This window comes from Pinus tabuliformis, chromosome 2_1 (genome assembly GCF_031772625.1).
Source record: "Pinus tabuliformis cultivar Carrire ecotype Pingquan chromosome 2_1, CPIR1, whole genome shotgun sequence".
In the NCBI taxonomy this organism is placed as follows: Eukaryota; Viridiplantae; Streptophyta; class Pinopsida; order Pinales; family Pinaceae; genus Pinus; species Pinus tabuliformis.
The window spans coordinates 348,891,267-348,915,976 of record NC_142299.1 but is presented as its reverse complement, the minus strand read 5'-3'; the positions used below and the strand labels follow the sequence as shown (position 1 = coordinate 348,915,976).

General features: G+C 37.8%; 1 protein-coding gene across 2 annotated transcripts in view; it reads left to right on the top strand.

The window, feature by feature from the left end:
- LOC149200289 (ALBINO3-like protein 2, chloroplastic) overlaps positions 1-24,710 on the top strand; it is a 440,553-nt gene that overhangs the window by 230,014 nt on the left and 185,829 nt on the right. For both annotated transcript variants that reach the window (XM_089402653.1, XM_089402652.1), the window contains one exon: positions 7,192-7,239. In XM_089402653.1, coding sequence (XP_089258779.1) covers positions 7,192-7,239 — 48 coding nt within the window. The remainder of the gene's footprint in view (positions 1-7,191; positions 7,240-24,710) is intronic.

Genomic DNA, 24,710 nt, shown 5'->3' with positions numbered 1-24,710 from the left:
TTCTTGCGTGGAAGTTCTCGGTTCGACTCTTGCTGAGTCTCTCTACTTCTCGTCTAGAAGTTCTCGATTCAACTCCTGCTAAGTCTCTCTACTTCCCGTTTGGAACTTCTCTTCTGGACACCCTCTGAGTCCCGATTTCCCTCCTAGAAATCCTTCTGCTTACTGTCAAGTTGGTCCTCTCCTATTGTTTGTGCAACTGCAACATTGATCCAGATTCATTGGCTAGAAATCCGCCTTTGCAGCAATGCTCTCTACCTTGGTCTTGCCCTGTTAGGTATTGTTCTAACCACAATACCTCACCAGCTGTGAAAATTCTATCACTGCAACAATTGATTTATTTTTCCTACTTATTCCACAATAAGTTATTTATGAAATTACTTCAATAAACACTGCTGCAGATATCACACTGTCATACAGAAACAAACATATGCACAAGCATTAACACACTGACACAGATATTTTGGACAATAGACCCCGGAAAAACCCAATGTGGGAAAACGGGTGCAACAAGGGAGGATTTTATTATTTAGCAATTCTTTTCTACAATAGGGTGCCAAATTGGTACCCATAGAGAGAAATAATTCTCCAACACTTCTCCCAATCCCAGTGTCAGCCCGGCTAACCTTTGCGTGGCTCTCAAACCCTCTGCGTTAGACCTTGCTTGACTGCATCAGCCCTGGGCCTCTCTGCGTCACTCACGCAGGCCCAACAAGTAATCGCGCAATATTCTGCTACCTTTGCGTCTGCCTGAGAAGCCCTGTGTCTGCCTTTCCTACCTCAACGCTGATCTCCAGTGGCTGATCCCGCCTCTTTGCTCTGTACTTGCTACCTCCTGACTGCTCACCAGACCACTAGTTCAATATTTTAGCTAACGTCGCTCTAGAAATTGAATTGACTAGTCTCCCTCAGTGTGTTCTGCAAATGACCCTCGAGCCTCCTTTTATACTTTTCTCGTTGACAAATCAACGACCGAGATTAAGTCCCTAATCAACGGCTAAGATTAGATCTAGATTGATCCATGACTTTTGGACCATTCTAAAAAAGTTTTATATTAATACACATTAATATTTTATTTTCCCTAAGTTTAGACTTAGGGACTCCATTAAAAATAATAATTATTTTAATATCTCCCAAACTGTTTAGAATCTGCCCAAACCCTTTCTGGGTATTGGAGATCTCATGTGCCTCAGCCTCCACCAATTTTCATGGCTAGAGCACATCCGATGCTACTCCAAATCAACACCAGCTTCGCTTCACAAACTACCCGTAGCCTCCTATGCCCCAGCGACTGAAGGATTGAGCCTCTTGGCTTTGCGCAATCCTGGTATCGGCAAAACAACTCCCTCAGCCAATTGTGTTAGCCCACTTGTCCTCTGCGTGGCTCTGTGAGAGCCTGTTTCTGCCCTCCTCAGCCTCTGCGCTGCCTCTTTCTGCCCCAGATTGATGACACAATCCCTTTGCGTTACTCCTCCTTTTGTCGCTTTCTGCAAGGATCAACTCTGTCAATCGGGACAACGAAATCTATTGCAAATGCTCTGCTAAGCTGATGCATTCAGTTTCCCTATGATCTTGAACCACGCTCTGATACCATGTTGAATTTTCTAAGTCTATCTGTTAGAAAATTAATCTATATTCTGCTGGTTTATTTCTTCTACTTGTTTAAATTCGAACAAGTTATTTAATACATTAAATACTGAAATAAACACAATGCAATCACAACATCTACAAATCATCAATTGAAAGCAAACAAGCACACAACTGATACCGTTGTTTTTGGACAAATGTCCTCGGAAAAACCCAATGCGAGAAAACTAGTGCAACTATTCAGAGGGTTATATTATTATGCAGTCTATCTGAGTACAATTGGGTGCCTAACCGGCTCACTCGACAAAGAAAAATACACGACAACAATACCTCTATATCCAAAAATAGGTATTCAGAAAACCTGTCCCACAAAACCCTCTCCGGCACAACTGAAGCTCAGCGCTGGCTCTTCTGGGCTCTGCGTCAGCCTCCTGCTGACCTGTGTCAGTCCCAAAACCCTCTGCATCAGCCCTCTGAGGCACTGTGGAGCCTCTGGGACCCTCTGCATCACTTCCTCTGCCCTCTATGTGGATGACGCAGTCCCTCTGGGCTCTGCGCTGCCTCTGCTAGGCTCTGCATAGCCTGGTCTAGCTGTTGCTCTCACTCTCTTTGCTTCTGTGTTTGTCTCTCAGTATTGTCTCTGCTTCTCTGCCTTGTACTCATTGCCCCTTGCTGCTGATCACTGATTCAACTTTGCTTTGCAACCCCACTCTAGCAAAATGAATGATTGATCACTCTGGTGCGTTCTCCAACTGACTCTCAAGTCCCCTCTTATACTTTTCTCGTTGGTCCTTCAACGATCGAGATTAAATCTCTAACCAACGACTAAGATTAGATTTGGCTTGATCCATGACTTTTGAATCTTCTAACCTAGTTTTATATTAATAGCCATTAATATTTTATTTTTCCCCATTAAAAATATTAATTATTTTAATATCTCCCAAACCATGTACAATTTGTCCAAACCATTTCTGGGTCTTGGAGATCTCATGCGCTTTAGCCTCTCCACCGATTTTCGTGGCTAGAGCACATCCGATGTTACCCCAAATCAACAACTCCATCATGATGGGCTTGAACATCGGGAATACGTGAGACCAATTTCTTTAGTTTCAGAAGAGCATCATAGTGTAGATGAGCCAGTCTACGGTGGCACAACTCGTTCAGATGATAGGTATTATGAACCAATGCTAGAATTGGCCTTCCTGTGACTCTATAGAGTCCTTCAAATCTTGTTCCTAATATGAACGCATCTCTCATAGGTGAATCAACAGACCAAGTCAAAACTTTTCCTTTGATCAGGCTAACCCTCATCCCTTTATCTTCCAATGCGAATATAGAGCCAAATTCTTCATTAATCCTGACACATACATAACATCATGCAACAAAATTGATTCCCTAGAATTCAACTGAAATTTGACAAACCCAAAACCTTTCACGAGATGAGTGGAGTTGTCTCCAAGAATGATCTTCAACTTACTCTTCCTCTCTACTAGATTAAAGAGGACGTCCTTGTATCTAGAGAAATGATGAGTGGCCCTACTATCAACCAACTAACTATCCCACGAGTCCGGTGGAGAAGAGCTAGTAAGGGCATAAACAAGAATGTATTCAGATTTATTTACAACATTACTTTCATACTTGGGAACTCTTGACTTCTTTGAGGAGGATGATCTTCTTCATGGTCTCTTGAGGAATCTCTTCTTCTTCTTTCATTTCTTCTATTGCGGTTATTCCTTTGATTGAATTTTCTTCTTTTATTATTTTTGTTGCTTCTGGTGTTATAAAGTGGTATTTTTCTCTTCTCGAGATAGTCTGGAGCATAATGACCTTTTTTGTGGCAATTATAACATTCAATATGAGATAAAGATCTGTCATTCCTTCCTTTTGTATTTTGAGAAGGATGCTTCCTTGATAGACCTCCCTTTCCCTTCTTCTTTTTGTCATGAGTGATATATGCAGCGGGCTCTCCCTCTTCATGCTTTTGAATCCTTCCCCTTGCTATCATCTCGATTCATCTTGAGTAAGCTTCCCAACAATTTCGTCAAATGACGGAAGGACATTGCTGTTGCTTATTGTAGTAATGAAGGTTTCCCAAATAGGAGGGAGACCTCTGAGAGTCACAACTACGAGTTCCCTGTCAAGCACATTTTCTTCAACTCCCTGCAATTGATCTTTAAGGCGAGATATCCTCATAATGTAGGATTGAACAACTTCTCCTTTTTTCATCTTGGTTTGTTTGAGTTGATCTTTCAAGGTGATGATCTCATTCAAATTGTTGATTTCATACATGCCGACTATCTTGTCATACATGTCTTTATACTTTCTTAATCCCAACATATGCAAGTAAATGATCCTGTAAACCATCAGCTATAATTTGCTTTGCTTTGGACTCACCTTTCTTGTACCTGTTTTTGAGGGAAGCGGAAGCATTTTCTTGAGGCTCAGGCATCCTTCCTTGAATGTATTCCAACACATTATTGTTGTCAGCTATGATCTCCAACTTGACTTTCCATGCAACAAAGTTTGATGCGTCACCCAACTTTTCATGCTCCTTGAAAGTAGAGGAAGACATCTTGACCTTGACTAGGCAATCTTCTTTCTAATAATGAGGGCTTCAATGCTTGTTTTCTTTTGGGTTTGTCCTTCACCTAAACTCTGATTCCATGTTAATTTTCCATATTGTTCAATGTTGTATCAATTACTTTAGCCCAATTCACATCTTCACTTAAAAATGCATCCAATTACTAGCAATGTATCAAATCATAAACTGTAACTGAAGATAGAATAATATATGCAATGACAAAGAAGACAACAACACTACCATAAGAGAGCAGATTGTTCCAAGACTAGGGAAAAACCCCACAAGGGGGAAAACCCTTTCAAATCCTCTTCTTTATTAGATCATCATCAAAACTTTTTAGCAGAGAGTACAATGAGCCCAATACATAAATTAGCAACATTGATTTAAAGAACAAAAACAGATTGCAGAACTACAAAATAGCAGAGAGAAACCCTTTATCCATCAGACCATTGAAGCCAATTGTCTAATCCTAGATCAAAACCCTGGACACTCTTAGCTGGATTGATTGCGTGTGTCTGAAACTCCCTAGATGTTCCCTTAGCCACTGCGTGAGGGCATCTGTGTCTGATCTGCACGCTCCCATGAAGACTATATGTGTGTGTTCGGGGTCAAACTCACCTAAAACTGCTCCAAACCCCCAGACGCTCTCTTTTAGTTACTGTGCATGCATCTGGGACTGCCCAGATGCTCCCTTCACTACTTTATGCGAGCGTTTGGGGACCAACAATGTTCGATCTGCTTCAGAAACCCTCGACGCTCCCTTTAGGCTTTCGTGCCAGCGTCTAAGACTTCCTTAACATTCCCTTAGCCACAGTGTGCGTGTGTCCGGGGACAAAAAAGCTCAGTTATGTGCTTGCGTCCAGAAATAGAAACCCTAGATCTGTGCGAGCTTCACCCTTGTGATTTCGGACCCTCGCGTGAACTTCTTCCCTCAGACCTGTGCGAACCAAGACAAAAGAAGAGAGTAGAAGATGGTTTGATCAAAATGTAGAAATGAGCTTGAGGTCTCTTCTATTTATAGGCTTTCATGAGGGTCCACTTGGGGTTGAGGCTGACCTGGCAAATTTTACATGTGCTTAGGGCTGACCCATTGCATTATACATGAGTGGGTAAAATAATTCAAAAATCAACTTCCTCCTGTCCAAATGGGGTGATATTTAGGTCGATTTTGGTCCTCTCGAAAAGATAAATTTAATGCAATCCTCATCTCGGCCATCTGAGTTGTCCAAGGTGGAATTTGACCCTAGTTGCAAAAATTAACACAGAACACACCCAAGGCCTGTTGATTTTCTAAGTGCAATAGAGATTAGCACATTATTTTTGAAATTTTGATAATTACTTTTGATATAGATCTTCTTTTAAATTATCCAATGTATCATTCAACAATTATACCTCATAAATTCAACCATAAAGACCATATCACAATGCACAAAAAGAAGACAAAGATTTACCCTGGGAAAACCCACCATGGGGAAAAACCAAACCTTTTTCAATAGAGAAATTCTTCTTATTCAATGAGAGACACACCTAGACCTATGGTCAAACTTGGCCTTCTCCTCCATGTCAAGTCACCCAATCTGATCCGGCATTTCGTTTTTCCTGTCTGACCCAAAATTTCAGCCCTCTTGCGATTACCAGTTTTCCTAGAAATTTCGGCCTTGTAACAGTTGCCCAATTACCAAGAAAATTTCGCCCTGCAACAAAATGCCTAGAAAAATGCAAACCATGGAGAGAATAGCCAATCCACACGTGCAGGTTGCAAGAGAGTGAAGAGAGAAATAATTTGTCCTTCTATTCGTCCAATCCGTCCTTCTTGTCCTTCGCTTGCTTGCCCGAAAACTGTCTTGTGTGAGAGAACGCGAATGAGCAAGTGGAGGAGATCGAGCTGCCTTTATATAGTAGTCTGTCTTGGCCGAATTGGCTGACTTGGACACTCGGTGGATGCTCTAGCTGGTCATTTTATCAATAGCTTTGTCTTTGATATCTCCTGTTGAATTGATTCTCTAAGGAAAAATTTGTTGGGTTTTCTTGTTGTGGGTTTTTCCCTGGCCTCTAGCCTAATTTCTGGTGCCTCTTGTCTATTGTGTATTGTGATCTCTACTTTCTTGTCATTTCTATTAGTTGAATTTCTGAAGTGTAATTATTTGATGAAGAAGAATTAAAAGAAGCCCTAATAATTCACAAATAATTATCAGTAGTTTAGAAATACTACTTGTACACATTGCACTTGGTTTCTCAACATCTTCTTGCTGCTTCTTCTCTCCTCTTTCTTCAGCCCTTTATGTTTCTCTCTCTCTCCTCATTAATGCACTGAATAATGATGGTGGCTTTCCGTATAATCTTCTTTTATATCTCATTATAATTATGTTGACCTAACCCTAAGATCTAAAGGCTCAGATTAAGTCCCTGGCCAGTAAGATCTATGGTTGTGATATGATCTCTCATTATCACAACTTAATCACTTAAGTCACTTTATTCATTAATAATGAAAAAAAGTCACTTTAACTTTATAACAAATAAAGTTAATGTTCTAGAGACCACTTTTGAACATTCTCCCACATGCTAGACACCAAGGCAATGTGGAAGACACTTGTCTAAGCTAAAAGCTCAACATTGTGGAGATGTGATTTGTTTGGCGTATTTGCTATTGAGATTGGCTTTTGCATTGGAGATGTCTTTTTGGGATTGGAAATTAGGGTTATGAGAATAATTGAGGGCCCTACACAATGTGCACCATTACAACTATAAGACAGTAATGTGCATCCTTGAAATGATCAAGTTCCTCTTCTTGTAAAGTTGCATACCCTGAACATATACTATTTTACTGTGAAAAGGAAGTTGTCATATTTGTCATTACGACTGTCTAAGAAGGAAATATAATGGGAAACAGCCATGCTATAAAATATATCCTTTATTTATTCTTGCGTTGGCTATATGTTTTGGCATAACTTTGTATTTATTTGTTAGTGATTTCGCTATAGTAATTAAGGGACAATCAATCTTAACTGATTCATTCTGATATGCAGGGCAGTCTCATATACTGGTTAACCAACAGCTTCTTGAGTGCTGTCCAGGTTGGTTTGTTTTCTTTCATACATCTCTTTCTGTTTCACAAATGGGGTTTTGGTTGCATGGTTGCTTGTTTTTTTTTTCCTGTTAGTGATTATATTTCAATTTATTTAGTGGTTTGTATAACCAGGATGGGAAAAAGCACCGGGACTTTTTAAAATTAATAGTGTATGTTAAAGCTTTAGGGATTTCTTGCATTTTTCTTTCAAAACACTAGTGCTACTTTCAAATGAAGCTATTTAAGTTTATGACTGCATAAAATCACAAGAGAATACAAATGCAAACCCATGCTGCTCTGGTGTACTGGTGAATTTGTAGATGTGTTGATCTAGTTTACAGGGCATAGTGTTGAGAACATATTGAAAAATTTAAAGCATTATCTGTGGTGGACCTATGGGATTTGAAATAGAGTTTAAACGTTATATCTCAAAATGAAGAAATAGATCTGAGCACCTTTGCCCCAAAATACTTTATTACAGACTGCTTTTCCACATTTCTTTGCTCTTCCTCATCATCCATTTCGTTCACCTGCTGCTAATCAATCATAGTGGCATGAAATGTGATCTGTGCAAAGTGGTCTGCAGCTCGTATATATTCAATTAAACAGAGAGGAAGGCCATTCCATTGTAGCGAAATTGGTAGAACTGGACAGATTGAAGTGTTGCATCAGTGGAACTTCAGAAGAAAATCATTGAACCTGAATGCACATGAGCAAAATATAATGCTCTAAATATTTAAGAGATGCTTGTCCTTGTATATCCAGGAGGCATTTACTTTTAAATGATTAGTGTTAGGACCTTTGAGGTCCGCTAGATTGATCAGCTACTTTTAACCTATCTCAGCCACTGGGGTGTCATGCACCCTATTGATGCTAGTGCCACAAGTGCCACTGTTGTGCTATTTGTGCTTTACGTGATCAAATGAGTCCTTTTAAGCTGGTTGGAAGGCCAAGATAGGCAGAAAATAAGACATTCAAACTACCTAATTCACCTTCTTTTATCCTCAGTTGAGAGAGTATGAGCAAAACAAAACCAATGAGAATTCAAAGAGGAAAGGTGGAGCAAACCTAGAAGAGATCCTTAAAGAATTGATGGCTTGAAAGTTGAGGAAGATGAAGAGGAACTAAATGGAGTTTCCACCTTTCAACGGTCCTGCAAACAAAACAACAAACCAAGCAAACTACTATTTCCTACAAATTATTGGTATTCCAAACAATTAGCTCAAGACCAAATGAAAAATTATCATATGGACAATAAGCTTTAAGGGAGCAAGAAGATCTTTATATTCATCAATGGGGAAAGTAAATACAAAATGGACTTTTACTTAGAGTAGAGTTGAAGAAGTTCGCTGATACTGTTACTTTGGGGGGTTCTTAATTCCTCAAATAGAACTTTCTTAATTTTTGAAGTTATTTCTGAAAATTTTTGAAGACAAGGTGACTACTATCTTAATGTTCCCTTATTAATTCAAAACATAATTTATTTAGAGGCAGAAATTTAAATTTTGGAACCTTGCATCAATCACTAAAAGCTGAATAAATGAACAAGAGAAGAAAGGTGGGTCTCGCGCTTGAGCATTTGAACATTATCTTTAGAAATACGAGATTTTTGGTGCCATTGCCGGGGATAAAGTCCAATTCTTGGAGGACGATTGGATGAAGTTCATGATTGAGAATCTTGTTGAAATTTGATGACTAAAAAACAGTTTGATGCAATCCCTACCTGGTTTTAATTTCACCTTGTTACTCCCTATGTCACAGGGTTCGGCGAACCTGAAGGTTCAGGTTCGAAATTCGGCGAACCTGAAAAAAAAATTTGAAATTCGTTCAGGTTCGCCGAACCTGAAATTCGAACCTCAAGTCGAACCTGAACGAACTCGAACCTAAACGAACCTGAACGAACCTCAACGAACCTGAACGAACCTCAACGAACCTGAAGGCGAATTTTAAAGAATTTTTTAAGGTTCGATTTTTTTTAATGATGCACTGAGAACTTCATTATGACAGCGATGATAGCTGTTTTATCCTACCTTCATCATTGTACTCTAGACCATCATGTTGACTGTGATCATGCGAGAGTGTATTCCATGACTGCAGGATCGTTGTGATCTTTCTTACACCGAGATAGTGAGATCATGTAAAGATAGTGAGGGATCCGAAGATCTTTCCATTACATATATATATACATTGACTGTTAAGAAATAGATCCACCGAGATGAGATACTATTCCTCACTACACTGAGGTCCTTACTGTCTCATTTATTCCGAGACTGTAATGGTTACTGCGGCTCTTTGTTATGCAGGGATTGTACCGTGTGTCCTCAGTGGCTAATACACTAATGATTATTCTACTATGGAAGACATTTCTAACTTAATAATACTTTCTAAATTCCTTTGAGGAAAATTCCTCCATTCAGTGAATACTCTAAGCTCCTCTAACGATGGAACATTATTGTCGATGTACATTAACATTTTGTTCAGTGCAGATAAATAGGAAAATACATCTCTAGCTAACCCACGCAATATTCCGGTTGCAACATTGTTTAGCATTTATGGAGGATAGCAAGATCAAAGCATTTTCTTCACGAGTCTTTCTATGTTTATAGTGGACAAAAGGGAGTCACAGGCAACATAAATTTGTATCCTCCGAGAATGATCATTTCTGCGGCTTTGTTATTGTGCCACAATTGTAGTATATATATATATATGTGTGTGTGTGTGTGTGTGATTGAGACAACGTCTAACATCAATCTTATTAGGCCGAGAGAGGTTCTATCACTGCTGTTCTTTGTCTAGAGTCTAGACTTCTACAGGAGTATCACCGAGGCCTTGATGCCAAGACTGCTATGCGAGATCCATTGACATTGTGCCTTTGTCCTAGATCTTTGCTACTCCATTCAGCTGAGATCCTCACAGGTATGTCGAGATCACTCGCTGTGCAATTGTGATATGTCTAGGTAGATTTGTATGCTAAAACAGATATGCCGAGAATGTCTAATCCTTCAATCTTTGCAACGTCCATTATACAAGGCTATTCTTGCTCCATTAGACTGAGGTCATATATATATATATATATATTGAAAAATATGTATAGTCGAACCTAATGCCGAACCTCATTCGAACCTGATCGGAAAATTCGAATTCGAATCGAACTTAATCGTTGTCGAACTCGAATTCGAACTCGAACCATGTGACATAGGTTACTCCCATTCAGTTAAATGTCCTTTCCCATAAACATACATTCCACATATAGAATTCTCGAAATGAAATTTTCAGATTAAAACACATGTGACTGTCAACACATGCTGAAAATAAATATGAACATAACCAGACCAGCAACACACATAAAGTTACACAGATTTTTGGTCAACTTAGACCCAGGCAAAACCCCTTCAATCTTCTCCGGGGAAAACCTATTAGAGAGCTCTTCAAATTTATTTGTCTTTCAAGTTCAGGAAAAATACATTTGCAGACAAAACAAAACAACAAAATACTACTTATCTCTTCAGGCCAAAACTCCTTGAAAATTGTGCCCAGTTTGCCTCAATTTCTGTGCCCACTTGAAGCTGAAAATATGTACTGTACGGATACCACTGTACGGACTGTACTGTATTCATTCTGTACAAACCGTACGGAGTTCCGTACCGTTGTACAGACTGTATGGTTTTTTTTCATTTTTTTTCAAAAACTTCTCTCGAACGGCGTGCAGCTCACAACATTCAATGCTATTTGTACTGCACCTTCCGCTGTCTTCTATGCCTTGATTTCCATGCCCAACTTTGCCTAGAAATCACTCCTTCAGCTTGCTGCAACAAATTTCTTCTTCAGAACTTTTCTCCAACTCTCAGCCTCCTTTCTCCAATTTGCTCATGAAGAGTGAATGCAATGTTTTTTTCTTTTCCCCTTTTTGTTTCCCTAAATGACTTTTGCGCAAGGGATGAGAATAGATGTGCATTTAATTCTCACTTTCTATTTTTTAACTCACCCATTAAATAAAGTATCCACATTGTACTTTATGTCTAAAGTCACTTTTCACTTTATAATTTAACATTGACTTTACCACTTATAAAGTCACTTTCACTTTATAAAGTCACACTTAGGAAAATAATTATTTTGGACACTTTTCCCTAGGTAGAGACTAATCCATGGGAAACCATTTGTCCAAGCAACATTAAAAATCAACAAATCTATCTATCCACTTGGAAGAATGAAGTCCTTGTTCTTACAGATATCGAAGAGTTGATGCTTGTGAGGTGAGACAAGCGCAATTGTAAAGGCATTTAACAGCTCATCTTGGTGACACTATTGTGATGAAGGTATGAAATTGTATTTGTCATCAATTTTGAATTTTCACGTGGGTGGAAGATGGCTCCTCGGGATTTGCATGTGTTATTTCTTGCGCTGGACTAAGGAGAATATCCTGGGATATCCAAATAAGCCTCATCCAAAGTTTTATGAGAAACTTCCAATATTTGATGGTGTCTCTATAATTGTTGTCCCACATGTCCCGGCATCTATGGGGCATAACTCAAAATTTGAAGAAATACATGGATATGCCACGATGAGATTATTTATTTTTTCCTTGGGACAAGGGAATTATGATTGGCTTAGGCACTTTTGCAGTCCGAAGTGTACCCTCTCTGAAAGCTCTGGTTGCAAGGTTTCTCAGTCATTGCTGGTTAGGATTGCAGGAACATGTTGATCCATATCAACACTTGTTGGCAGCTTTACGGGATGAAGGCCTTCATGATATTTTTGAGACGATGAAGGTATTGATGAAGAAAAAGGGGTTTTCAGTAACTTAATTGAAGGTAACAGTTCTCCACATTCGAAAAGAAGATTGGAAGTCCCTCCAAGTTTTGATGATCAGCTTGATTCCCAGAAAGAAAGATGTGGCAAATTGGCTTCAGAAGAGGTTTGGTGCCCAAAATTTGAAAAGGGTAGCATCACGAGCTACATAGATGAAGCGGTCAGCAAAGAAAGGGACCTGGATTTGGGTTTGGACGAAGAGTTTCTGCAGTTGAACCCAAGACCATATTTTACATGCTGCGAGGATGGTTCCATTTATGACAGTGACGATTGCACAGGTGAGGAGGATAGAGTTGTTGCTGTTCATGATGATAAAAATACTATGGGTTTGGAGTTGGTGGGTATGCAGCATGAAAGAATAGTTTTTGAGAAGCCGCATGATTTTCATCGAGAGTCTGGTTATGAAAGGAAGAATCATCCTTGAAACAATATGTTTCAGCTTTGCCCGGAGATGATAATGATGACTTCTTAGAAGACTCCAAGGATTTCCACAGTAATGCTTCAGTTTGTGATAAACCAAAGGCCAGCACTGGTGACACTCCAGAGTTTGAAGTGGGCAGCATTGTTAGCCACAAGGGGAAGCAACCTTCGAATAAATGAATCCAGAATTGGGAGTGGGCTCAAAATTGGAAAAATGTAAAGATTTTCTGCAACTCAAACCACGATCATATACTGTGTCTTTCTTAGCCACTCCCATCTATGATAATTATGATGAGACAGGTGAAGAAAATGGAACTATTGCAACTACACCTCATGACAATGAAAAGATCACTCTTTCTTATTTTTATAACAGTTTTGTGGTCTGGTCTAGTTAAGTGAAGTGATGCTGGATATGAACAAAAGAAGGTGTTCTAGATCAGAACTCAGGACAGTTTTGGGCCAGCATTGATAAGGAGTGTTGTAATAAACCACACAGCCATACAGAGGTTTCTAATGCAGAAAATCAGAATGCTACTGACAACATTGATTAAGAAGAAGTGGGACAACATTTTGAGCTTAAAGGTGCAGATGGTGATTGCTCAGAGAATGGGTATCCGTACTCCATTCACTCTACTGATATTTTCAAACAGCGACATAATTATTGACTTGATATGGGCAGTATAAAGAACCAACGTTCACAAGAGGGAAGAATTGTATATTTTCATCGTCCTATTTTTTATGGCAGCAATTTTTTTGGTGTTCAGCTGGCAGCACAGAAGACGCCTCACTCTTACTCTTTGGAAGTGGTAATGAAAGCATTATATGTTTGTATTACTGCTGTCACGGTCTTCTTCATTGGTGGATTGTGAGAGTTTGCAGTAGACCATTGTCATGTCCCCGTTTTTAGTTTCCTCTATAGTACAACCAGGGTGGATTTCCAGGTCACAGGAACAAGTTTATGTCATCAGGGGTTCCGAGGGACTTTTGAGGAGTTTTTATGGGATCCGATGACATTCACTTGGCATATTCCATCATCTGCACAATTTGCCTTTCATTTTGTTGCATTCCGATAACTTTCAAGAGATAGCATTATTATGGGGCCTAAATTAATTATGCTCGAGGTGGCATTCTGGGAAGATTAATTGATGGAACACCTCAGTGTAGTAGCTCGTTGGATCTGGAATGAGAATATCTACCGGATGGGATACTGATAAGTGACTTCCAGTGGCCAGAGAGAGTATGGTTGCCAATTTACCATTTTGTGATATTAAAAGATATTTTAATTGAGGGAAATGTGCTCATTGATTAAAATAATAATAAAATAGGAGCTTCTAGAGGGGCTCATCAGATCTATAAAAAGAGGAGGAGGCCATTAGAGGACATCTTGGATTTGATCTTTCTTCTTGTATGAGAGGTTTGAGAACCCGATTCTCTACTTCATTTGTTGCCCCATGACGGAAACCCTTGGGTGATTTAGAGATATTGAGCGAGTACCCATCTCCCCATGATGAATTCATCTAGAATTCATAGGAGAGCATAACATTGGCATTTCAGTTCAGTTTTGGAGGGCCAGCACAACATTGGAGCAGATTCGTGAGGTCAATTCTATCTCAACTATATCAGTTGTTTCAGTATGTAAAACCCCAGTTTATATATTATAAATAAAGCTAAAATTATTTCTGCTCATTATATTGTTATTTGCAGTTCTATGTTGCTAAATTCTACATGGCAATTTTCTGTTAAATTTATGAGAATTTGGTTGTGAAGATTTTGTTTAAGAGACATTTTGGAAAAATACCCATAATTTCCCAGTCATCAACAGTTTGAGGGTCATTCAACTTGTTGACCACTACGTGTCAACTACCCATAGCAGTACACCCCCTTTTTTCGCAAAAGGGATAGCGCTTGATCGATGTGTCCGTGCCATTCGACTGTCATCATCAACCCGACTATGTTATGTTGTAAACCTAGTCTGCATGTGTAAATTGTAAATAATCTTAGTAGATCTGAGTCATGTATGTAAATTGCCTAGGAAAACCTAATTTTCTAGTGATAATCTACGTTCCAGAAGTTTTTTTTGTCTCACCGATCCATGATCGGTAGAGTTTTCCTTCAGCCTAACTCCAAAGACGGAATGGATTTTGTCATTGGAATCTTAGGGGAATCCTAGCGTGCTAGGACGAGTTTATGTAAAAGTAATTTGGAGATAATTCTAACTATTTGGTTAGGTTATTACAAATTGCTTGATCTGCTAGGTTATGTTTGTGTCGCAGAACTGAGTAGTTTATAAGGGTCTATGTCAAATGGGATTCCCCCCTTGAGATTTAAAAATGTAAAAAAATCATGATGTAAAGTGTCTTGAGGGTTAGAAAATGTTTATCCCCTCATAAGTCCTAGGTCCTAGGTGATTTTTCCAAAGGCTAAGTTCGAGGGTCCAATAAAAATAATAAAAAATATAAATAATAAAAAAATAAAAAAAAATAAAAATAAAAAATAAAAATAAAATAAAATAATAATAAGTCAAATTTTTGAGAAAATAAATGCAAGATTTTAATTTTTTAATATATTAAAATGCATTTAAAATTTGACGGATGAGATTAAAAGAGATTTTGATCCTCATCGATGGTCAAGATCACTTTGACATGGATCACTCGAACTAGCCGTTGGGAAATTTTCCTTTAAATAGGGTGTTGGGTCATTTGAGATCATTCAATCTTAGAGTCGTGTGCTAAATAAAGCTCTCTTGTAGTCATTTTTTGTGCAATAAAGAAAGACTCTGGGATTGAAATCTTGCTAGTGTTACTCTTCTGGAAATGCTATAAGATGTTTTATTTTTCTGCATAAATTTATTTTCAGCCATTGATGATAGCTCGATGAAGAGTGATTTTAAACACAGGTATCTTGTTTAGTCACTAGGGTTTGAATGGTAGTTAAATTTCTGAATATGATGGTAGGTATCTCCATTACATTTGGATTTTAGTATCGTTTTCTCCTTCTTCGTTAATAGTTGATTTAAGTTGTGCAGGAAATCATTTTTCTCAGATTACCGGGCGTTCGGGGAAGTTCTCGGTTGAACCAACCAACTCCCGGATTGCATTTTTTGAAGAGCCTAGCCAGTTTTGATCCCGAGCTTATCATTTGAAATTTTCTGGTGAATGCACGGAGTGTTTTCTGAAGCATCTCATCTTAAATTTAAAATTCCGAAAATATTTATGTGGCATACTGACAAATCTGGCTATTTAGAGCCTTTAGACTTGTGGATATTGTAATTATTTAGCTGTTTTTTTAGGGTTTTTAGTTTCATCCTTGCCTGTATTATTTCTGAGTGTTTTGTTTTTGCTGTTACAGGTTTCAGATTTGAAGATATAATCTTGTTTTGAAGCCAGATCTAGGCCTTGGAGGGTAAGATCTGGCCTCAGCATAATTTTTGCAGGGATAATCTTCAATGGGTTTTTCAAATTTTCTAAAGAAAGTTGAGGGTTTGTCCAAGCTGTCTGCTTGCTGGGGTTTCATTTCTGCAGGAAAATTTTCGAATTTTTTTTTTAGGGTGGTTGTGTGAAACTCCTGGATTGTTGCCAAGTTTCAGCACTGCTATCTTTCTGCTCAACTCCTTCCCTCAGAAATTTGCCCGCGCTATCTTTTCCTCACATCCCTCTTCACGCAGCCACTCGTTGCCCAACGTCCAACTGTGGAGAGATCGCAGATCTGCCATATAGCTCATCGTGCTTCTACCTCTGCCCAACTCCTTCAGAACTGTTGCCTCTCTTCTCGCCGTCACCGGATCTACAACGCTGCCATCCAACCCTCATTTGCAGCAAACTTTCCCACGCTGCCACGTTTGCTCTTAGTTTTTCAACGCAAGCTAGCCTCCTGTGTGCTCCCTTGCCTTCCTTCTATCGTTGCTTTCCCCAACGCTACCCAGCTTGCGTTTTTCTCAACTTGCAATCTTCTCACACGCAGCTCATTTCCCTCCATCCATAGATGCTGCCTCTCATCGCTGCGTGGTCCCCTTCCTTCCTTCACGCCATTTTTTCCATTCACGCAGCCCTTCCTCCATCGTTGCTCCATCCACACACCTACAAAGAGTCTCCACGCATTCCTTCTGCCCCATGCAGCTCCCTTGGCTCCCACGCAACCATGCGAAATCTCATTTCTGCTCCTTGCTGCCTGTTCTTATCATGCAAAACTTGCGTACAACTCTTCTCACATCTCCTTCGCTGCCACTGACTGCCCATCGTTTTTCTCCTTCTCTGCTCCTCATTCATGCTGCTCTTGCCCACTGCCATCACCTGCAGCAAACCTGTGTTCATATAAGCAGCAAAAAATTAAAAGAAACAAAAAATTTCGATTTTCCTTTAAGTTTCCATGTATTCGTTAGGGTAAGCACTTGTTTTTCATTTAATTTTTAATTAGAATTGATTTCGTTTTTCTTAAAGTTTAGGATTTTATAATTTTTGTTAAAGTTCCGTTTCATTTAAATCAAAATTAGATTAGACTTTGATTTTATTAAGTTAGATCTTAGTTTTAGATTTAGAATTTTTTTTTTTTTTTTTTTTTTTTTTTTTTTTTTTTTTTTTTATATATATATATAGTTTAGAATTAAAAAAAAATAATAAAAAAAATCATAAAAAGTTTTAAATTTTAGATTTTAATGGCCTCATATTTTGCTTTGATTTTTTTAGATTTATTTGATTTTAGGATTTAGTTTTAATAATATGAGTTTCATTTAGTTTAGGTTTTAGATTTGAACTTTTATTTAGATTTTAGAATTAAATTTTTAGTTTTAGATTTTAATTTTAATTAGATTTCATTTTACTTTTTTTATAGTTTAGAATTTAATTATTTTTGTTAATATTCTGATTTCATTTAGTTTAAAAAAACAAAAATTTAGTTTTTTTTAATTTCAGTTCATTTGTATATATTTAGTGCTTGTCTTTTTAAATTTCATTTTCATTTAGCTTAGATTTAAATTTTTATTTAAATTTTGACTTTAAAAATAATTTCAATATATATATATATATATATATATATATATATATATAAAAAGTATAAAAAGCATAAAAAGTCCCTTTTAGTTTCTTTTGATTGGGCTTTAGTTTAGTTTAAATCAGATTTTATTTTTATTAGGATTTTAGTTTTGTTTTATTTTGATTTTAATTTTAGAATTTTATAAAAATACATACATATATATATTTTGAAAAAGATTAACTAAAAATTGAAAATTCTTTTTTGTGTCTTTTGTGGTATTTATGTTCCACTTCTTTATAGTTAAATGCGATTAAATGTTTATCTAAAGATTAGCTATTGAAAAGTGGTGAATCATTTTGTGAGCTAGTTAGCATTTAAAATTTCGTGGTTTTTTGAAATATTGGATCTTTTGAAATTTATTTGCTAAGGAATGGCGCATCCATTGAATATTTCGCATTTGGTAAAATTAATCATTGCTTGGATTATATAATGCGCGTTACATGTTGGAAATATTGTAAATATTTTCAAGCAATCATTAAATTATTTCATAAGATGCAACGGTTAATTAACTTCCATAAGGCACTGGTCTTAAGCATTTAAAGATCTAATCAAATTCTAAAATTGATCAAGTGCTTGTTTCCCCCTGCTGTGTCTCCCAACCCAACTGGTTCCCAGTTGGTCTTCCTTTTTCCCATAGTGTCTACCCAATGAGACGGCTTAAACGGAGGGATAGGGGATCATGGTGACAGCCCCTAGTCTGAGCGTTGTCGCGCTTCCCAGACAATCTGTGTGACAACATTTTTTAGCGCCGTTGCCAGGGACATTTTATTTTCAACGTTTCAATGACATTTCCTCATTCATCTTCTCATTTGTCATCTTTTCATTTGAGCCGGCAACGACAACATTTTTTGGTGTCGTTGCCGGGGATAGAGTTTTTCTGTCCCTGGCGTTTCAACGATATTTCATCTTCATTCTTCTCTCTTATCTGGAATCTGGAATCTTTTCATTTGCGCCGGCAACGACAACATTTTTTGGTGCCGCTTCTGGTGATAGAGTTTTTTCGTCCTTGGTTTATTCGACATTCATCATTCATCTTTTATTTTTCTCATCTCTCATTTGAGCCGACAAAGTCAACATTTTTTGGCATCATCTCATCTTCTCCGCCATTCATTAGCCTGTCAAACGACCAACATTCTTTGGTGTCATTTGATCTTTTCATTGCCCTATCTTTCGTCATATGGTTTAATCGTACCTTTAGCACTTGGATTTCTCAGTTTGTTTCTCGTTTGGGTGGTGACTCCATTTCTTTTCATTTATTTTTCCCAGACAAGAAGCCTCCCTCATATCTGCTTGTTTGTTGCTTTTTGAATCCTAGAATTAGATTCATTGTTCAAGTGGCGACTCCACTTCTTTCATCTCTTGATTTTCTTGAGCAAGGATCTCTCTTTATCATCCATTTGGTCCCTCGTTATTCATCATGGATTATTCGTTTACCTCATGTCATTTTACTGATTTTCTCCATGACATTTCGGAAGTGGCCATTTCTAAATTACCTTTGTTCTCAAATGGTGATTCAGTCGTTGTTAGAAAGCATTTAGGTAGGTTTACTCGTATAATAATTGTATATTGTAGACTCCCCAGTGTGATCATGAAGATGTCAAAATGTGTCTATTTGTCCTTTCTTTAGAGGGTGATGCTTTGAATTGGTTTAATAATTATTCTGAAGATTCTTTCACTTCTTTACAAGACATTGTCAATGCTTTTAAAGATAGATATGGTTATCAAGATAGCTCGCCTTGTGCCCCTAAAATTGTGCAACGGAATGAAAGTAATCTTATGAAAGGTCCAGCTGTCAATGAAAGATTTCAAGACAATTTTCATATCAGAATGTGCCATCTATCTGTACCATTGCAGATCAAATCCATGATAGTGGAAAAACAGAGACAAATTGTAAAATCAATTTCGACAATGAAAGGGAAAATCATAAGCAAATTATAGAAGAACTAATGCGGCTGGTAAAAAATATGGAGATCAATCAAACTAATTATGCCAATGATATGAGAACTTTATGCACCCACCTGGAAAAACGTGATAAGGAGATGGAAATCATGAAAATTAAACACTCTGATCACGAAATTGACATGCAATGTCAGCATGCTAAGGAAATGGAGATCATGAAAGCTAATCATGACAAGGAAATTAATTTTATGCAAAGCAAGTGATCAAGCTTAGAGGAAAATATGACGATCATGGAATTCGATTATAATAATCAGTTAGCTGCCATGCAAGCAAATCATAAGAAAGAGATAAACTTTATGCAACATTGTTTGATGATCATAAAGGCAAAGGACGATAAAGTAATAAAAGATATGGAAGCTAATCAGATGTGTCTTCAGAATAAGTTATTGACCATGGAAGAAGACCATGCCAGGGGAATCACTGCTATGAAGTTTGAACACTCTAGTCAGATGGATGCCATTAAAATATAGGTTTAGAAATTTCAACAGCGGTTAGAGGATGAAAGAAACCAGGGAACGTCAATAGATCAGAAGCCTCATTATCTGCGGCAACAAGCTCCATCTTATTATGAGGTCCTTTGTTCCATTGAAAAGTGGATAAATGAAAGTGACCTGGATAAAAGGGAAATTAATAATCAGGTTGATGCTCACACGGTTAATCCACTAGTGATAGAAAATCAAGTTATAACTCATGGCACATGTGAGATTGATCCATCATCCTTGACAGGGCAAATGCAGAATGAAGAAGACGTCACGCATATCTTACATACTTCATCTAAGAGATTTGCAGCAGAAAGTTCCACGTCATCAGTGATATAGCTTTCCGCAAAGAAAAAACGCAAAAGAAAGAGAACGAGAAGAAGATTTGATGCATCAAATGGCCGCAAGCAACTTGATTTTCGGATAGGAAAAAGTCCTACCGTATGCAAAATTGGACATGGCACATCCGAGAAGCAGCCGACAGATTTGCTTGAAAGCAGGCAAATGCTCAATATACACTATACTGAACACATCTGAGGCCATGGGGCATCCTTTGCATTTCTAACCCTACTCTTTGTTTTTTCAACATTTTCATTTTTGTTTTAGGATTAGATTTACTTTTCATGTTACTAGATAGTTAATAAATGAAGAACTTATATATTTCCTGTGCTTAATGTTATATGATGATTTTTGGATGGACGCTACTTATGTTTTATTGTGTTTCATGGATACAGATTCTGGATTCTCACATTCCTACAGTGCAGCAACGTGTCTCAAAGTAGAGCCAGATGTTGACCATTACGTGTCAACTACCTATAGCAGTACACCCCCTTTTTTTGCAAAAGGGATAGCACTTGATCGATGTGTCCGTGCCATTTGACTGTCATCCTTAGCCCGATCATGTTATGTTGTAAACCCAATCTGCATGTGTAAATTGGAAATAATCTTAGCAGATCTGAGTCATGTATGTAAATTGCCTAGGCAAACCTAATTTTCTAGTGATAATTTACGTTTCGGAAGGTTTTTTTTGTCTCACCGATCCATGATCGGCAGAGTTTTCCTTCAGCCTAACCTCAAAGTCGGAATGAATTTTGTCATTAGAATCTTAGGGGAATCCTAGTGTGCTAGGACGAGTTTATGTAAAAGTAATTTGGAGATAATTCTAACTATTTGGTTAGGTTATTACAAATTGCTTGATTTGTTAGGTTGTGTTTGTGTCGCAGAACTGGGTAGTTTATGAGGGTCTATGTCAAATGGGTTTTCCTCCCTTGAGATGTAAAAATGTAAAAAAACTATGATGTAAAGTGTCATGAGAATTAGAAACTGTTTTATCCCCTCATAAGTCCTAGGTCCTGGGCGATTTTTCCAAAGGCTAAGTTCGAGGGTCCAATAAAAATAATAAAAAATACAAATAATGAAAAAATAATAAAATTAAAAAATAAAAAATAAAAAATAAAATAAAACAAAATAAATAAAAAATAAACATAAAATAAAATAAAATAATAAAATAATAATAAGTCAAAGTTTTGAGAAAGTAAATGCAAGATTTTAATTTTTTAATATATTAAAATGCATTTAAAATTTCGACAAATGAAATTAAAAGAGATTTTGATCCTCATCCCAGTTGAGATCACTTTGACATGGATCACTCGAACTAGCCGTTGGGAAATTTTCCTTTAAATAGTGTGTCAGGGGTCATTTGAGATCATTTGATCTTAGAGTTGTGTGCTAAAGAAAGCTCTCTTGTAGTCATTTTTTGTGCAATACAGAAAGACTTTGGGATTGAAATCTTGCTGGTGTTAATCTTCTGGAAATGCTATAAGATGTTTTATTTTTCTGCATAAATTTATTTTCAGCCATTGATGATAGCTTGATGAAGAGTGATTTTAAACACAGGTATCTTGTTTAGTCGCTAGGGTTTGAATGGTAGTTAAATTTTTGAATATGATGGTAGGTATCTCCATTACATTTGGATTTTAGTATCGTTTTCTCTTTCTTCGTTAATGGTTGATTTAAGATGTGCAGGAAATCCTTTTTTTTAGATTACTGGGCGTTTGGGGAAGTTCTCAGCTGAACCAGCCAACTCCCAGACTGCATTTTCTGAAGAGCCTAACCAGTTTTGATCCTGGGCTTATCATTTGAAATTTTCTGGTGAATGGCCGAAGGGTTTTCTGAAGCACCTCATCTTAAATTTAAAATTCTGAAAATATTTATGTGGCACATTGACAAATCTGGCTATTTAGAGCCTTTAGACTTGTGGATATTGTAATTATTTAGTTGCTTTTTTAGGGTCTTTAGTTTCATCCTTGCCTGTATTATTTCTGGGTGTTTTGTTTTTGTTGTTACAGATTTCAGATCTGAAGATATAATCTTGTTCTGAAGCCAGATCTAGGCCCTGGAGGGTAAGATCTGGACTCAACATCATTTTTGCAGGGATAATCTTCAACGGGTTTTTCAATTTTTCTAAAGAAAGACGAGGGTTTGTCCAAGCTGTTTGCTTGCTGGGGTTTCATTTCTGCAGGAAAATTTTCGATTTTTTTTTTAGGGAGGTTGTGTGAACTCCTGGATTGTTGCCAAGTTTCAACACTGCTATCTTTCTGCTCAACTCCTTCCCTCAGCAATCTGCCCACCCTATCTTTTCCTCACATCCGCTCTTCACGCAGCCACTCGTTGTCCAACGTCCAACTGTGGAGAGATCACAGATCTGCCATATAGCTCATCATGCTTCTACCTCTGCCCAGCGCCTTCAGAACTGTTGCCTCTCTTCTCGCCGTCACCGGATCTGCAACACTACCATCCAACCCTCATTCGCAGCAAACTTTCCCACGCTGCCATCCAACCCTCATTCGCAACAAACTTTCCCATGCTGCCACGCTTGCTCTTAGTTTTTCAATGCAAGATAGCCTCCTGCGTGCTCCCTTGTCTTCCTTCTATCGTTGCTTTCCCCAACACTACCCAACCTGCATTTTTCTCAACATGCAATCTTCTCCACAGCTCCATATCATCTCTATCAGCCTGTCCCTCACACGCAACGCATTTCCCTCCGTCCATATACGCTGCCTCTCATCGCTGCGTGGTCCCCTTCCTTCCTTCACGCAATTTTTTCCATTCACGCAGCTCTTCCTCCATCACTGCTCCATCCACACACCTGCAAAGAGTCTCCATGCATTCCTTCTGCCCCACACAGCTCTCTTGGCTCCCACGCAGCCATGCGAAATCTCATTTCTGTTCCTTGCTGCCTGTTTTTATCATGCAAAACCTATGTGCAGCTCTTCTCACATCTCCATCACTGCCACTGACTGCCCATCGTTTTTCTCCTTCTTTGCTCCTCATTCACGCTGCTCTTGCCCACTGCCATCACCTGCAGCAAACTTGCGTTCATATAAGCAGCAAAAAAAAAAAAAAAAAAATTCGATTTTCCTTCAAGTTTCTATGTATGCGTTAGGGTAAGCACTTGTTTTTCATTTAATTTTTAATTGGAATTGATTTCGTTTTTCTTAAAGTTTAGGATTTTATAATTTTTGTTAAAGCTCCGTTTCATTTAAATCAACATTAGATTAGACATTGATTTAGTTAGATCTTAGTTTTAGCTTTAGATTTTTTTTTTTTTTTGTTATATATATATATATTTTTTAAATATGGTTTAGAATTTAAAAAAAAATCATAAAAAGTTTTAAATTTTAGATTTTAATGACAACATCCAACTTCTTCCTCCGTCCCACTCACCCACCCACCCCACAACAAAAACAAAATCAAAAAGAAGATAAAGATATAAAAAAAATATCCCCATTCTTAAACTTTAATCCAATGCTGTATAATTATGCTCATGTCCCCTTTATTTTCCCAGGGTAATGTTGATTTCAACATTGGAACTTAAAACTGAAACCCAACTTCAGGATGTTTTCTCCTATGACCTCACAGAGAGTAAAAAATGAGGCGTGTTTCCGGTTTCAAATGACTTAACAGTTTTCAACATCTCAGCACCATAATAAAGTAATGCAACAGCTATTTCCTACATCTCCTGGGTTGTGGAATTGTGGGATTGAAGCATGATAAGCACTTGTGCATGATTGATTTGGATGGTGAGGATCCTGGTGTGGGGGGTGATTTTAATGATATGTTGAAGTGATTTGTGCTGTACAATCTGTTAAACTTTAGAGGATATTCTAAACTTTAATGTTTGAATATTTTGGTTTAGATATGTATCATACTCGGTGCCATTTTTCTATATTCACCACTGTATGCTATATACATGAGCAAAATTTACATATTTGGTGTCTCATTGTTTGGATTTACATTGATGTGTATGAACGTTGAATATATAACATTTTAATTAAAATTTGAATATTTGATGTATTTCATTAGAAGTGGTTATTTTCCTATGTTTTTTCATGGCTCCAGTCACATTCAAGATTTTTGGCTTTTCTGGTTCCAGATCCCAGAGGGACTGCTAAGGAGATCTGGGACGCTTTGTGTACGTTGTATCAGGGATCTTCCAAGCAGCGGAAGATGTACTTGGAGTAGAAGCTGAGATTTGCTTAGATGTAGTAGGGGGAGCGTATAGATCCATTCCTCACGAAGCTTCAGGAGACCCGTGATGAGTTATTAATTGTGGGGTCTACACCTCAAGGTTCCGAGATGTTGAGACCGGGCCTAAACTCAGTCTCAAAAGAGTGGCAAGTCTTTGTCCAGAGCATCCTGGGCAAGGTAGCTTTGCCAGACTGGGCTAGTATGTGGGCAACACTTGTTGAAGAAAAGTGTAACTAGGTTTGGTATTTGTTAA